Below are 16181 nucleotides of genomic sequence, written 5' to 3'. Positions count from 1 at the left end.
CTCATTTCTGCTCCTCCAATTTCACCCTTTCACAATTTTTCAATTCATCCGATCAACAAATTCGCTCTCCGGAATTCACCCTCCTAGATCGATCCTTTTCAGTGACCCGCTAAACAAATTCAATATTAGACGGTAATGTGAGATCAGACCATAAAACATTGGTGTAGCTTTCTTTCTATATATTATACAGAAAGGTGAACACTTACACACTTAAATATATGGCTTTCAATTTTTTTTTTTTTAGTGAAATCAGGCATTTTTTAACAGGGTCGGTTTTATAAAGTATGGACAGCAAGAACAAAGGCTATATTTATCGATTCTATTATTGACATTACTGCAATTTAATTTATTTATTTATTTTATCTTGGTCATTTTCTTAAAATAACTTTGTTTTTCCATTATTCTATAGTTAATTTTTTTTTTTTTTGAAGTTTTTCTTTTTCTCTCTTCTTAAGAATTATTATTTTTATCTATTTATTGTATCTTAATTTTTTTCTATAACATCGTAAATATTGGGGGTGTCTTTTGCAGTCTCATGCACTCCCCATGATTAATTGTTAAAACAAAAATGTAACTGTTATGTTAACCATCTAAGGCCCACCAGGCTGATCTATTATTAAATAAAAAAATAAAATAAAATAGTAAGAACAAACAATATTTTTTTTTAATTAATAGGTTTAATGAAATTTATCAAAGCTGTGAATTGTACTATATTTTTTAATCTTTTAAAATTTCTTATAAGATTATCTAAATAGAAATTAAAAAAAAATATTACTATATAGATTTCCCATCATTAAACTATTGGCAGAAAAATAAAAAATCTGGCAATATTCACTTTGTTCGATAAATTGCTTTAGATGTTTTGAAAATGAGATAAGTAGACAGAACCAACTAAAATAATTATAACCTATTGTAAAACCACTTCTCTCCATATTAACTTAAGGAACTTCAGGCACGCGAACTCAAGCTGTTCACCAAATGTTGCAGCATTTGGCATCCGTTGGAGATCTGGTATAACACCATGTTGTCAAAAGCAAATTGTTCATCCGATTATAAACAACTCCGAAACAGTAGCTTAAAAAAAATTAGCCTACTTTTGATTAAATTATTTTTTTTTTGTAAACTGACGATTGTAAGCAATTTTTTTATCAGATAATTTTTTAATTGTAATAGTTAGTAATCTTAAATCATATTCTATATTGTACATTGTAGTTGTTTAATAATTATAGGAACAAGAAAATCTTTTTTGAAAAAAACTGTTTTTTTTTTTTTTACTGTAGGGTATGACTATCCACACAATAAAGTTGTGAAACGTCGTATCGAAGTAGTTGTATTATTGACTGATCCTTAAGATCCACACAAAAAAAAAAAAGATTATAAAATAAAAATAATGTATATAAATATACATACAAAAATCAGTAACGACAAAACTGTACTTTTGGATCAGTTCCGTATTTCCGTATCCCACACGTGTGTAATGAGACTTTTTCGTATTCTTAAACTAAAAGATAAATTAAAATTACTTTTTAAACTTATGTAAAAAATAAATATTGAAATTCTAAAATTATCCTTGTGTATTTTTCATTCCTATTACAAGATACTTATCGTGTCTTTAACAGCTCAATCGTTTTCTTAAGTAAATAACTTAAAGTAAATAAAACAGCAGTTCATCAAACTAATGACAAATACCAAAATTATCTTTAAAAAAAAAACCCGTTATGGCGGAAGTATAGGCCGAAAAGATTTCGGATTATCCATAAAAAAAAAATCCTAAATGGAAACTTAAGAGTAACTAATTTAATCCTGACCGATATCATATGTTGGTATGCAATAATAAATCCGAAATATATTTTTTTCAAAAATTTTAAAACATTCTAAACTGGTAAAAACATTTTTGTAGCATATATATGTAATAAAACCCGTTTGCGTACCTTTTTTCGTGGCATTGAGTACTCTGTATAGCCCTTCCCTCAATCCATTTTAGTTACATAAACGGAACCATGATTAAATTTTCATTAAATTTAGCAATGAGTTGAAAAATAAGAAAGCATACTAAATTAAAGGTTAAATAGATAAACATTGGGTTTAGAAAGAGGTGAGAGAGGAAAAGAGAATTGACGGAAAAGGAGAAGATTATATTATATTACAGTCCTTAAGATGGTCCTCCGCACTAATTGTTTTTAATTAAATTAGTGCATGGAGGACATTAAGTATTTTCAAATTAAAAATATTTAAATTTGATGATTAATCATGTTTACTAAACACATTAGAATTATATATTCTTAGTTTCTGAATAAAACTAGTGGTTTTATGAAATATGTTTTAAAAAAATATATATTTATGTCTAAATAATATTAAAATATGTAAATTTTAAAAAATATTCGTATTTATATGATGTTACCAAATTTGTAATAGTATGCAAATACTTCAGATTTGCTAGAACCATGCATTGCAGAATTTCTGTCGCAATTTTGAATCCGAAATCAAAGCTTACAATTTATCATTCGGTAAGCTAGAGAAAATTGCGTTCAAATAAGTACAAATTAGACTGGAAAATACAAAATGAGGTAAAAAATTACCCTCAGGGGAGAAAATTGCAGCAAAAGGGGGGCCCTCTTTGCGGGAGAAACGAAAGTAATTGTGGGGTGGTGATGTCTCACAGCGACAATATGTCAGCCTAACCTGATCTCCACCTCTGTCTTCTACACTGAATTCACTATTATTTCACAGTCCCAGCCTTCTTTTTAGTTTTTTTTTTTCTGTCAAGTGAAAAATCTACCGCCCTTATAAAACAGGGATTTGAGCTCTACGAGGGCTATCCCATCTTCCTTAGAAAGGGAACACCTCCCCCTCATGCTCTCACCCCCCGCGGGGATGACATGCTAAAGGGGATGCCGAAGATGTGTGACGTGGAAAGCCTTTCTGGATTACCGCGCTTCGTCCGGAAAAATTGAAAGGATCTGAAAAGATAGAGAAGTCGAATTTCCCATTCAGACCTTTTTCCGAGATTTTCTCAGAGAAACTGTACTGTCTTCCGGTAGTCGACACAGTGCAAGAAAATGGTGAAATATTGCCAGTCTCCCATAAAACTACAATCACTGAAATTTAAGTAAACGGGATTATCATTTACCTTTTTAACATCAAGGATTGTTAAAATACCAAATATAAATAATTCTGAAAGCTAGAACCTTGCAAAGATAAAATGCATAGGGGTAATAATAGTTGGAGTGCGATGTGATACAATGTGATTATACTATGTGAAAAATATTTATACATGAAATATGAAAAAAATATAAACAAATTTATTCTATATTTTAATATATATATTTGTCATACATAGAACTTATATAGTTTTACTGCTGAAGTACCACTATTGGTGGGTTCATTTCCAGGATTATGATGTGTTCTAAAACATTCATTTATTTATTGTATGTTTTATATAGTTGTAAATTTCCTTAAATAAATTTTTAAAAAAATACTGCATCACATTTCATGTATTTCATGAGTGCATACTATCTAAACATAGCTTTAGGAAAATAAATGAAACAGATAAAATTTTAATATTTATATTACTTATCGGTCTGCAGAATTCTAATTAGAATCAATAAAATTATTATAAAATGTATCATTCATTATTCCTCCTTCGGTACTTTACCTTTACTAGAAGAAATAACATCATGTATCTTAGAACAACAAGTGATACATATCAAGCAACAAGTAGATCAGATGACATACGACACTTGAAAATAATTACATGGGGAAGCAACACTTTGGCAGGAATCCAGAGTATTGTTTTGAACGGATTTCGCCAGACTTTTTTCATGTACGCATGGATATGTATTTAAATGATTTTATTTTTCTATTTAATAACTCCATATTATATTTTATAATATTACAGGAATCTGTCCACGTTAGCAATGACCCAATATGAAAGTAACAAGAAAGATTTAAATTTACAACCTAAATAAAAATATCATTAATTATATTTTAGGTTCAGACATGACTATGATTTTAAAGTATTTTTTTCAGAAGCGCCGACTAATTGGAATTTCAGTTGTTTTTTGACAGAATACCACAGCGCCATGTCCCAATTAGAGGAGTCGGCATTAATTCATAATAATCCCAGGAACACTACAGGTACATAACTTTACATTAAAGTACATAACAGATGCCGTTGGCCATATATTTACGAAACGAGCATATATAACCGTATTAGGGAGACAGCAAATGATGGATTAGGTACACACTATCCAACACTAATGGTCTGATATCTGTCAAGGAACCATCTGTGTTGCTACAAGTTCATTCATTACATTCATTAATCTCCAATCATCAGGAATACCTGTCATTTGTTTATGATGTAGAATAATCTTTGTATTGTACTTGCGAACGATTTTCTTAGTTAAATATTTATATTTATACATATACCAAAAGGCATAATATATATATTTTTTGGAAGAAAATAAGATTAGTTTGAAGCTTCCAATAAATTACAGTGTTTCCTTCACTTTACATCATCAATTCTTTTAGTCCTCATTACTTGATAACAACTACCAGAGTAATTAGAAGATAATGCTAAACATCAGAATTATGCATCAAAGAGATATAATTGGCCAAGTGGTCTTAAATTTATTTAAATCTGAAAGGTTCATCATCCATCTTTTTTTTAAAAACCATTTATACCTCTGTGATAGTCACAAGTTTTGTTTTCCCCTGGAATATTTATTGTTTTTTTTAAACTGTGAATCAAACCATAATAATATTGAAAGTAAACAAGCAAATGATGGAACGATAACAAAATATTTACAGTGTATTATTAACCTTTTCATATCCGGTAAAAACTTTCTAATGTACTTAGGCATCTCCAGCTATCCTATTTCAATAAAATAAGCTAAAATTCAATTCGTAGGAATGTTTATTTTCAGAACGTTACTTTAAAAGTGGAAGAGAATTTTAGTTAAGATTTCGTCCAGTCCAAAGAACCTTTTTAAGATTTATAGGACTGAAAATTGGTGTGTGAATTGAGTCGATGTTAAAAAAAAAATGATTTATGGGAAACTCATTTTTTTTTCTCATAGGTTTTAAGATTGTAGATATCCACAGCCCCTTCAAATTATAAGTAAAATAGAATATTGAAAATTCATTTGGCATAGAGAAGTACTTCTGGGGGATATCTAATTATTATTGTGGGTTTTAAGCATTACTAAAGTGAATGATTTGTATTTTGTTTTTTAAAAAATCAAGAAAAAATATGATGCTAGTGATAGTGATCTGCTGCTCACGGTTTTAGTTTTTCCTACGTAAGGCTATTTTCATCTCTAGCATAGTACTCACCGAATATAATGGAGGAGGTAAACTGGAAGAAAAAATGAAGGGAAAAAGGCGGATCTTGTGCGACCTTCGGGGGCGTGGTAGAAGAGTACGAACCAATCACTGGGTGCCTTCTGTTTCAGTTTAGGTTACAATGGCGGACATTTCTAGTAACAACAACGTAAATTTCCCTTTCGTAGGAGTGTCATCCTTGGTTTCATTTTTGTTTTGAAGTAGAGTAAGGATATGCCACCAATAACAAAAGGAAAAGGTAATATTGCTTCGTTAGTGACGAGAAAATCGTACCTGACACCAAATAAATAACGATAATTCCATCGTTAAACAGATTTAAATTATATATTAAAAAATATGTGAACTATCTTGATAAAAGATAAGTCATAAGATATGAGATGCGGATGGTATTTTAATAATTGAAAAAGACATCAGCTTTAATTAATGCGACTATCAACCTCCTACTTCTTGGCATTTAAGACCCTCCCCTAACTCCTCCCCCCTCCAAGCCGACGAAGGAGAACATCCGGATGAATAATGACCTGGGAATGAGAAAATGGGCGGCAAAAAGTCATTCATTAGGAAATGGAAAATCTTCTTAGTTGTACAGGAATTAGAGACTTCTCTGGAGATGTCTCATTTTTTTTTTTTTAATCATTTATATCGGATTCATTATCCCATTTTCCGATTGCTGATACTACTTTTTCTATTTTTTCCAATCGTCAGCTTTATTTTCCTCGTCTAGATTGACATCTAGTGGGAAATAAAAGGTCTGAAAGAATATGATTTTCTTTCCAAATTTATTAGGAAGTTCGTCGTATTTTCAAATATGTGAGCAAAAGAAAACTTCCTCCATTTTCAAATAGTATATTGATTTATGTTATGTTAGTTAAAGTATCAACTGAATTTCAAAATCTTATGTAAAAACTTTTTTTTTTTATAGCGGATAAGTAGTTTCTGAAATTAGCCCAAGCAAACTTTTTTTTATTTCTAACAGTCCACTTTCAATCAACAAACTACCAAGTACAAAACATATACACAAGAAATATACGGATATACATAAAAATGATATTGTCCAAAAATTAAATTTAATCCACTTTTCGAATGAACTCTCCAAAATTTATATATTTCTATAGATAACAAAATAAAGAGTTTCCATGGTAAACGGCTTGGAATGTTATAAAAATAATGATGGATCTAAAGTGGAATACGGTGTTTCTCTGTTAATATTAGTCCGGTTTAGATCATTTTTTTACTCGCAGAAGAGAGATTATTTTTTTGAGTTAGTAGCTTTGAGATTCCTGAAGATATTTTTTTGTTTTTCAACGATTTGAAATATTTATAGTACATCTTTGCTTCATTATTTTTTTCCCGAAATTCTTCAATTGAAATAATGAATTCTGCCACACTGAAGTGCAATAGGTATTAGTGACATGTACTCAATCATACCATATGTACTTATTAAATAAAAATATACAGTAAATTAATAATAATAATAATAAATTCAGTAAAATAGTTAAGTATTAACTAAAATGGGTAAAAATAAAATTATATATACACATCATAAATAACCATAGGCGGATAACTGAGTTAAATAATAAAAAATAAATAAACAACTGAGATAAAGTATTGAACAGAATCATACCTATATAAAATAGCTTAAACTTTTTCCTGACTATAAGGCGTTTCCTCAACAAAAAAAATTCTCTTAAAAACTGCTTCAGTTATTTCAAAATTGTTTGATTAACAACCCATAGTACACCTAATTAAGTAAAAATGTGTACAAAAAATTATTACAAAAGCATTCGATTTAGTCTTAAGGGAAAAAAGAATATTAACGCATCATTATGGGTATTTAATTTTCTACTCCCATCCCCTACGGGCGTTTAAGGATCTGAAAATTGATACCAACAAAGCAAAATTGATTCATGAATAGATGAATAAAAAGCAGAATAATAATATATTTTTATGTCACTCCTGACCGAAAAAAGCGATTCCCTTGAGGTGTCAATAAGAACGAGACATGAAGGACGAACGACCTACCGATGGGAAGCGCTGTGTCAGGATAAAAAGTACTAATCGATAGGGCTGTATTGTGTACCCACTATCGATATCAGGCCGCAATTATCGATATCATAAAACGTTTAATCACGGCCGACGCGAGGTGTCAATAGCGATGAAATATCGCCTAACGACCGTCCAAGAAGAGGAAATAATAAAAAGAAGCAGAAAATAAATATAAAATATCGGAGCCCTTCCGAGGCGGTGTCACATAAATCAGAAGAGAACAAACTAACTAAGACCATTTACATCGAAGGCTGTTTATTATTGAAAGCTAATTATAATAATTACAGATGACACATCATTAGTGAGACGTATCGCCTGTCGCTGGTAGTATCAATCTTGTTCCGTGTACGGCACGATTAGGCTGACACTTAGCCACACTCTGGTGTGGGCTATCTATTAACTACCAGTTGTTAGGCGTAATTAATTAAAACCCCATTGTTAATTAGGATTTGAACGAAGAAATAAAAAGTATCCGGAAGAAACCCACACATAACAACACAGTCTACTTTGGAAGCCGTGAAGACAGTTGGCCGAATCGCGAAGTTAGAAACACTAAACTTAAAGCACAATTTTTATTTTTTTAAAATCCGTTTTACTTAAAAATGAAGTTATGATGTATAACTGAAAGGAAAATATTAAATTTGATGAAGTTCATAATCAGTTAAATAACGAAATTATCAAGCGTTTGTTTGTGAAAATTGTATTTATGAAAAAAAAATGTTTAATAATATTATGCATAAACATTTAAACTTTACAACCCTTAAGGCTATCTGAAAGAAAAGGCTAACTGATGACGGGCATTAGTTTTGTAAAGAGAAATTGTCGCGATAGACCGATAAAACGTTCTGTATTACTTGTGTTATAAATATATCAGAAACTGAATTTAAGCCACTTATGATTTCTATGATCATAAATACATCACCAATTCACTTAGCAATAAACTAAATCAATGGAAAAGAAAGATTCCCAAAAAGCTAACTTCTGCACCCAGACCTCAAAGATACTCACCGAAGAGACCATAGATAGATTCCTTTCCACCATTTATCTCACGAAGTTTTTATATAAAAGAGAGTAGACTTTAACTTATGTGTCGTACTGATATAGAAGGGAAGGGGGAGGAGGGAGAGCTAACGAGACGTGAAAAGAAGCTGGTTGAAGGATCGCAGTCCGATCTACGGTGAGAGGTCCGTGACAAATGACGGGAGTCGATCTCAGGACTCCCGGCCTCCTATTTCATAATAACGCCCTCTGTTGTTATTAATTGTCCTTCGGCCCCCGAACGCTTCCTCTCTTCCTATTTCCGGTTATACATCACTCCCTCCCTACCGTATTATTCGTCATTAGGCCCAACTTTTTCTTCGTTGTCTTGTCAGATGAGAAAATTGCATTCCGAAAGGGACGAGGAGTTACTAAATATCTTAGGAATCAGATGATTATACAGTCAATCAATCAGTAATTCGGTTAAACAGAAATCATGAAAGATTCACGAGAGATGTGAAACTTCTTCCGTTTTAGCATTTGTTGACGATTTTATTATTTCAGGTTTAGATGCCATTTTCTAATACCTGATTTGGTCAATCGTGCGTGAAAAGTTTCACTTAAATATTTTTTTTTTTTAGATTTTTCAAAAGTTGCTACAGAAATAATAACTACATAGCGAACAAGAATTTTACTAATTGAACTAGGATCAATTTACCCTTAAATTGGTTTGAATATTCACTTTAGTAATAAGGATAAAAACTTGTTTGATTATATTCATCAATATTCACACTTTCCGAAATTTCTTAATTGACCGAATAGGTGTTCTAAACAGCTTAGAAGTGGGAGAAATAAAATTGGTGAGACACCAAACCCTGCGAAACACAGCTCTAATCGCAAAAAATTGAGAAACAAAACAGGACAGGGCCATGACGGCAATGCTCTGAACACTTATATAGCCAAAGTCATAAATGATACGCCATTATTAATTTTTTTTTAAAACTAACAGACAGCGCTTCACACGAGGATTAAGGATTCTAGAATTTGACCGAAACTTGTTGGAAGGATTGTGTTTGGTCCGAAAGTGATTAGGGAATTGATATAATAGGTTTGAATACAATGGATGGAGGTTTTTGGACGGCGACAGTTGCTGTTATTGGCATTGAACCCTCGGGTTCACCGAGTAATTTGTTTATTATTCTTTTAAGAAAAAAATTACCCCTCATAAAAAAAATGTATGCACTCTTTCTAATGTTTCATCATTTAAATCAAATCTTTATTGAAGTTCATCTCCCTTTCATTAAAAATTCAGCCAACGAGGGGACCCCTTCTAAAAATTATTTATTTATCGAAGAAGAAAGTTTAAAACAAAACACAAAAGAAAACAAAAAAAAAACCAGCAACTCTACCACAAGTGGAATGCCTAATTTCTCGTTCATTGCACCTTTGGGAAGGGGAATTTGGCAAACTTTTCTTCGGGACCTTCTTCGGGAGCACTTTTCTCCTTGTAAAATCTGAAGGAACGAGACTGAAGGGTTGAAGTGGATCAAAGGAGGATATAGGGAATTGGAGGGAGAAAGAAGGGGGTATCATTAAAACGACATTCTCGTCTTGGAAAACTTCCAATTCTCTCCCACTCCTTCCGCCTATTACTATTAATAGATTAGTAAATTATGGGAGAAAACTTAACCATACCTAATCATAAAATAAAATCGGTCATTATTTTAAACAAATGCATAAGTGAAAATAAATACACATAATAATATAACAAAATATTTTATATTATATTTTTCCTCACATTAAAATATTATAAAAAGCTTATATTATACAACCATTTGAATATTTCCAACTTTATTTTTGTAAATATGTTAGAATAAAGTCATTTTAGTATTCACTGATTTTTATGTTGTTTAATTTACGTTATACGTACTGTATACTTATTTAACCATGTTTTTAGGCTTCACCGCGGTAAACCTGAACCTCAAAAATTTCGAATTGTCATATCTTTAAATAACTAATTACGTAATTCAACTAAATATGTTTTCTTTTTTTCTAATTAAACATGTTTTAGACATTTGTGTTCATCATTTTATCCGTTGCTAGATTAAGGACTGTTAATTACGGCAAGGAGGGCATGAAATAATAATTATGTACAAATGCCACATTTTTCCAGGTCTCTTAGTTATTACTAACAGAAAAAGAAAAAGGGTAAAACCATAAGAGGAAGACTGAAGACAAGTAAAAGAATGATTTAGTAGGATTTTAGAAGGTGGTTGAAGATGGAGGACATTCAGTAAATCAAAGAGGCGCCTCCAGCTCTTCCTGTTAACTGAGGATTAGGGACTCTTCCAGCCCAATCCGTTTAAGAGCTCCAGGACTCTGGAATTCCTAATATTATATAGTCATCTTTCTCTAATGTCATTATTATGAAGCATTTTTTCTTCAATATTCATTTTGCGAGTTGTGCTGATTCACACATTCAAGAATGAAATACTGAATAATTATTCAAAATTTTAACAATATTGAGAGGATATTAAACATAGAAATATTTTAAAACAAATTAAGACAATTACAAAGATATATACTTGCTTAGCTGGAAAAAAATAGTTATCAACTATTAATTTGGCGATGTTTCGCCCCACTTTGCAGGGTAAAAAAATACTAAAACTATATTGACAATTATGGGGAATAATATGACGATCATATAAAATAAGGTGGAGTTAAAAATAATGTAAATATATCAGAAGAATCAGATAAAAATAAACAAGAGAAATAAAACTAAGATGTACAACAGAATGTATGTATAAAAAAGAGAAATAAAGTTTATTAGACTTAAAATGAATATGAGACGGAATAACACGTAATAGAAAAGTATGTGTATAAGATATTTTATATATAATAGAAATATATAAAAACAATTTAAAAAAAAAATGTTTTGAATTTATTTTTAATTGGATGTATTCTGTAGACAATCTACAGTCTAAAACAGGAGGGCTGTCACAAAATAATTCCAGTCTATGGCGCAATATACGGAATACGTCTAATTCTAGTGCATAAAAAAACAAAATGAAATGTTTTTGAATTGCAGATTTGTTATAGTTGGAAGAAGCTTCCCTAATATAGGTAGAGATATGGGAAAGGTGTCATTTACAGTCTATTCCATGTATTTTTATATAATATGAAACACTACATAAGTTGAGACAAGTTGAGACAAACATAATTTAAAATTTTTATTTAAAGTATCTTTGAAACTCCAAAATTAATGAAAATTATTTTTCTTTGCCTTAACAAGATCGGATTAGCCGATACTTTCTTTTTATACTATATTAACATAATTATTATTTATTGTCATTTATCTACTGTATGTTATTCACAATGACTCCTATCTGGTTGAGTGTACAGCCCTTTAGACAAAATAAATCGCGGACACTAGCGACGCTTCTAGGCTGATGGTAATTTAATGCCCCCTAATGCCCCTCTTATTAGAGTCGCTCTGAAACACTAATATACTGGCTAGCCGCTCCTGCATAATATCTTAATATACTTAGCTCCAACTTCGTTCTGGGGACTTTGAGGCCTTCCTCCCGTTCAGGATTAAGTCCTTTAAGTGCCCTTAAAGTCCTCGACTGTATGGCAACCTAATTACTTAAACGCATTCCCTCGCGGCCTAATCCTGGGGTAGTAAATCCGCGATAGCGCTCCCCCGGGACCTGTTAGCTCTAACTGCTGCCTCCTTTCAATGAACAGGGAAGGAAGAAGGAAGGTTTCCCGACGAACGGGGTATCCACCGAGATCTGCTATTAATATAGGATAGGGTTTAGCAATGGCGAATTAGTGGAATAAAAATTAAGTGTATTAGATGATAAGAGTCTATAAAGTGATAATTAAAAAAAAAAGACATTATTTTGTCTTTGTGTTTTATTTCTAAGATTTCTCATTCTTCTATTGCAGCTAAACCATTTTTGATCATTTGTATAATAAAGGCAATACCCGGTAATGTTTGCCTATGTAATATCTTTACAATAAAAATTTCTTAAATGTTTGTTTTGTCCTCACATGTTTGTTTTCTATGAGTAATCATATATTTCAGGGATGCGAGGGCTAGTGTCGTTCACTAACGGCACTAACTCACCACAAGGCAATATTTTGCTGGTATACATATATCATTTCACTGTAATATGTATATCATTTCACTGTAATATGTAAGTATATATTATACGAATATAATAATAAAGGAGGTTATGAAAAAAAAAAAAAAAAAAAGCTAGTGTTGTTCAATAAAGGTTCCATATGACATAGGAGTTTATCAAATTATGTGTTTAAAAGTAAGTTGTACGTTACTTTCACTGTCAAGTGAAAAAAAAAATCCAAAATGTATGCAGACAAATAAAAGAGCCAAATAAAAATTGACTTAATGGAAAACTTCTTTAATTTTATAGTTGCTTAAATCACGGGGGAAATTATATAACATTCATTTATTTCAAATGTAGTGAGAATACCCATAGTCATAAACTGTAGTTTGCTTCTTTTATTTAAGGCATACAACATGTCTATCGTCACTAATAAGCTGTTGATGGCGTTATCACAATGTAGAATAAAATTTAAAAAAAGGAAAAGTATTTGTTAGAAATAAATTCTAGAGACTTACCTCACAGTTGGAGTGGCTAATATTGCTTAAATTAAGTCTATAAACTCGGTCCCTGAAAAAAAGAAAAACAAAAAAGGTTAATTGACAATATTCAGAAATAATTTTGTTAGTAAGGCAATACTAGGCTTATTTCAAAAACCAATTCATTTTTTAACAAATTACTTGAAGATTAATATATATAATATTTATAATTACGGTGAATTAAATGTTCCTTATTTCTGATGAATTTCATTAAAACATCCCGACGTTTCGGCGTTTTTCCTCAATCTTCCCAATATAAGGGAAAACTCCAAAACAACAGGACATTTTAGACAAGTTTTCATAAAAAACATGAGCAATAAGGTAAATAGTTGCACTATAATCATAAATAATTATTGAGATTCTAACTTTTGAGATAATGGATTTTAAAGATTTTTATTATATACCATAACTAATTTTTGCTTACAATACAAGTAAACTATTAGGCATTGATTCACAATGATATATTCTTTATTTATGTTTCTAAACAAAAATGAGCTTTAGTATAAAATAATATAATATAATATATATAAATATAAAATAATTGCAATATTAATAACTATATTTATTTAAATAAATTTAATTTAATATTAAATAAATATTTGAAGATTTCGTTTCAGTTTTGGTGTTCTGTAATCAATGGTATGCTTAAGACTATGAATTCCAAATGTATTCAACATATAAATATGTTTATTTAATACATTTTTTAAGTAAGTGTATTGCAATGTCTAAAAAAAACCTTGAAATCCGCGGCCGCTGAAATGGTATTTGTGATATATACTGTAAATAAAGCTATGCAGTGAGGTATTCCCAATGGGTCGAAAATATTTCGTTACATTTTTACAAACAATTTTCACATTAAAAATGAATTTTAAAATAACATATGATATAACTTTTCGATTAAATGAAAAAAAAATAAGATAACTATCAGAGAACAGACTTGAACCTTAGTTATTGAATAAAAAATATGTATTTAAAGTAAGTTGATGTGTCTTTGTTGGCCATTTGGTTGATACCAAAAGAACCTCCACTTACATTTGATAATAGTTTTATTTTATTTTTTCTATAGACGATAGGAATAAATAAATCACAGACTGTACTGTTATGGTTAAATAAACATAGAAATCCACAAAGATCGCCGGACTAAAAGCTTCTATTTCTATACCTCTGTAACCCAAATCAAGGAAAACTGCAAAAAGCAAGTACATCAGAATCAAAGGGGCCTTCTACAAACGACCTGGATCTTGTTCACTTTTTCCGGCAAACAACTCAAAGTATTGTATAAAACATAGTACAAATTTCAATAAGGCAAGTATATAAGATGTATTAATATATGCATACATAGATACATAATAATTGTAAAAGATATTTTCAACATGGTACTTCTAAAAATACAGTGTTTCGCCTTTTTTTTTTTAAATAAAATATATTACTAATTATTTAATAGTGTAAAATTTCAATATAATTCTCCCGTTTAAAAATATTTCTCGGTTCCGGTCCCAGAAGGTGGTTTCTCTATGAAATTTAGTTCTAACGAAAATGTTCCCATAGATACAAGGTTTCACAGGCTCACGCTTCATTAAGTTCGTACTAGAAAAAAAAACATGTCTCCTAATTGTTTTTCCTAAAAAATTTTTCCCGGTTATAGCACTCGATCCCGTAGAAACCTAGGAGAGTTTTATAACGAAAGTCTACTTGATAATTAATTAAAGAAATATATAACTTAAATTCAAATTGTTAATATAATGTGGTAGTTATAAAAAATGTATAGGGTAATGGTGTAAGAAGATGAATTAATTATTAAAAAAAAAAATTCAAAACTATAGCGAGAATATATTATATTATTATTAAAATATTATAATAAATTTTATAACAATTTGCTAGTTGGGCTAAATCAGTTCAATACTGAGACATTAATTTGGTATGTGGGGGTAATAATATACCATTAGATTCGTTTTCGGATGTTGAATAACAAAATATGTTGTTATTTTTTAATTAAAATGCACATAAAATCACAAATACTAAGAAATCGTTCTTATATTGATTTTTAAAAAACAATTCTAATTCGCTAATAGACTCCTGAAAAAAACCTTGAACAGGCTAGATAAAATATTTTTTTAATTTTTTTTGTTAAAACATTGGATTTGGACAACATTGTGAGCAGTTATGAATTTATTTTACAGGAAGTGAGTTTCGATTTTTGTAATTTTGTATACACTTAACATCACCCACTACAATCAACAATCTTTTGTTCTTATTCTACATTAAAAAAACAAATCAATTGATGTATATTAACCATTAAATACACGTAGAACAAAGGTGGCATATAATAATATAATCTCTAAAGTAATGTTAGATATTTTTTAAATATAATAAGATGGTCAGGGTTACGGTCAAAAAATAACAAATAGTTTTAACCATTAAATGTCCGACGTTTCGCCCCACTTTGCAGGGCTTCATCATGGCTGTTCAAAGCGATAGGTTAAACAGACATAGTTAAAAATTATTATTTTTTTTTTTTTTTTATCGCAACCTTGACCATCTTCTTATATTTAAAAGTATACGGTCAACTATATTTAAAATATTTTTTTCTCGGTTCCTAGGGCCCATTGGCAAGAACCCTTGGACACGGATCTAATATTTTTCGAACTTGTGTCACCAAAAGAATTTCATTGGAATCGGTGATCTCACCTGCATTGCCTCCCCTCTTAAGTTGAAATATTACATTTTTTTATTTTACATATATCCTTCATAGAAAAAAATTTGGACATTTTTTTTTTTATAGAAAGAAATCACAAAAGTTGGGTCGAATAATTCTTTTAACATTTGATGATTCAAATAATACTCAATCTAGGCCGGAATCTTTACTAAGTTGAAAGTGTAGAAGAGTTTGAAATTTGATTATGGCTGGGCAAAAGGTGGTAGAGTATGAACCCAGCCAGCCACCAATAATGAGATGTTTATTCAGGGGCCCAGTTATTTATGGCTGGAAGGGGTTGATTGGCTGCGAGATGACGTCACATCACCGTGGCAACGACTGATCGGTGTATCGGTTATATTGACCAGTTGCTTATGATAAAAAAAATGTCCTCGGATTATTTATAACACATAAAGAGTAAGTTGTTTGTTGATATTGAGCAATTTTAAT

The 16181-nt window shown here is 30.4% G+C and overlaps 1 protein-coding gene across 1 annotated transcript in view; it reads right to left on the bottom strand.

Moving 5' to 3' along the window:
* Sema2a (Semaphorin 2a) overlaps nt 1-16181 on the bottom strand; it is a 575812-nt gene that overhangs the window by 115423 nt on the left and 444208 nt on the right. The window contains exon 3 of the mRNA XM_067053126.1: nt 13016-13067. Within this exon, the coding sequence (XP_066909227.1) occupies nt 13016-13067 (52 nt within the window). The remainder of the gene's footprint in view (nt 1-13015; nt 13068-16181) is intronic.

This window comes from Halyomorpha halys, unplaced genomic scaffold, assembly GCF_000696795.3.
Source record: "Halyomorpha halys isolate HHAL.00 unplaced genomic scaffold, Hhal_1.1 Scaffold607.1, whole genome shotgun sequence".
Taxonomy (NCBI): Eukaryota; Metazoa; Arthropoda; class Insecta; order Hemiptera; family Pentatomidae; genus Halyomorpha; species Halyomorpha halys.
The sequence above is the reverse complement of the archived record's forward strand: the minus strand, read 5'-3'. Positions and strand labels throughout refer to the sequence as shown.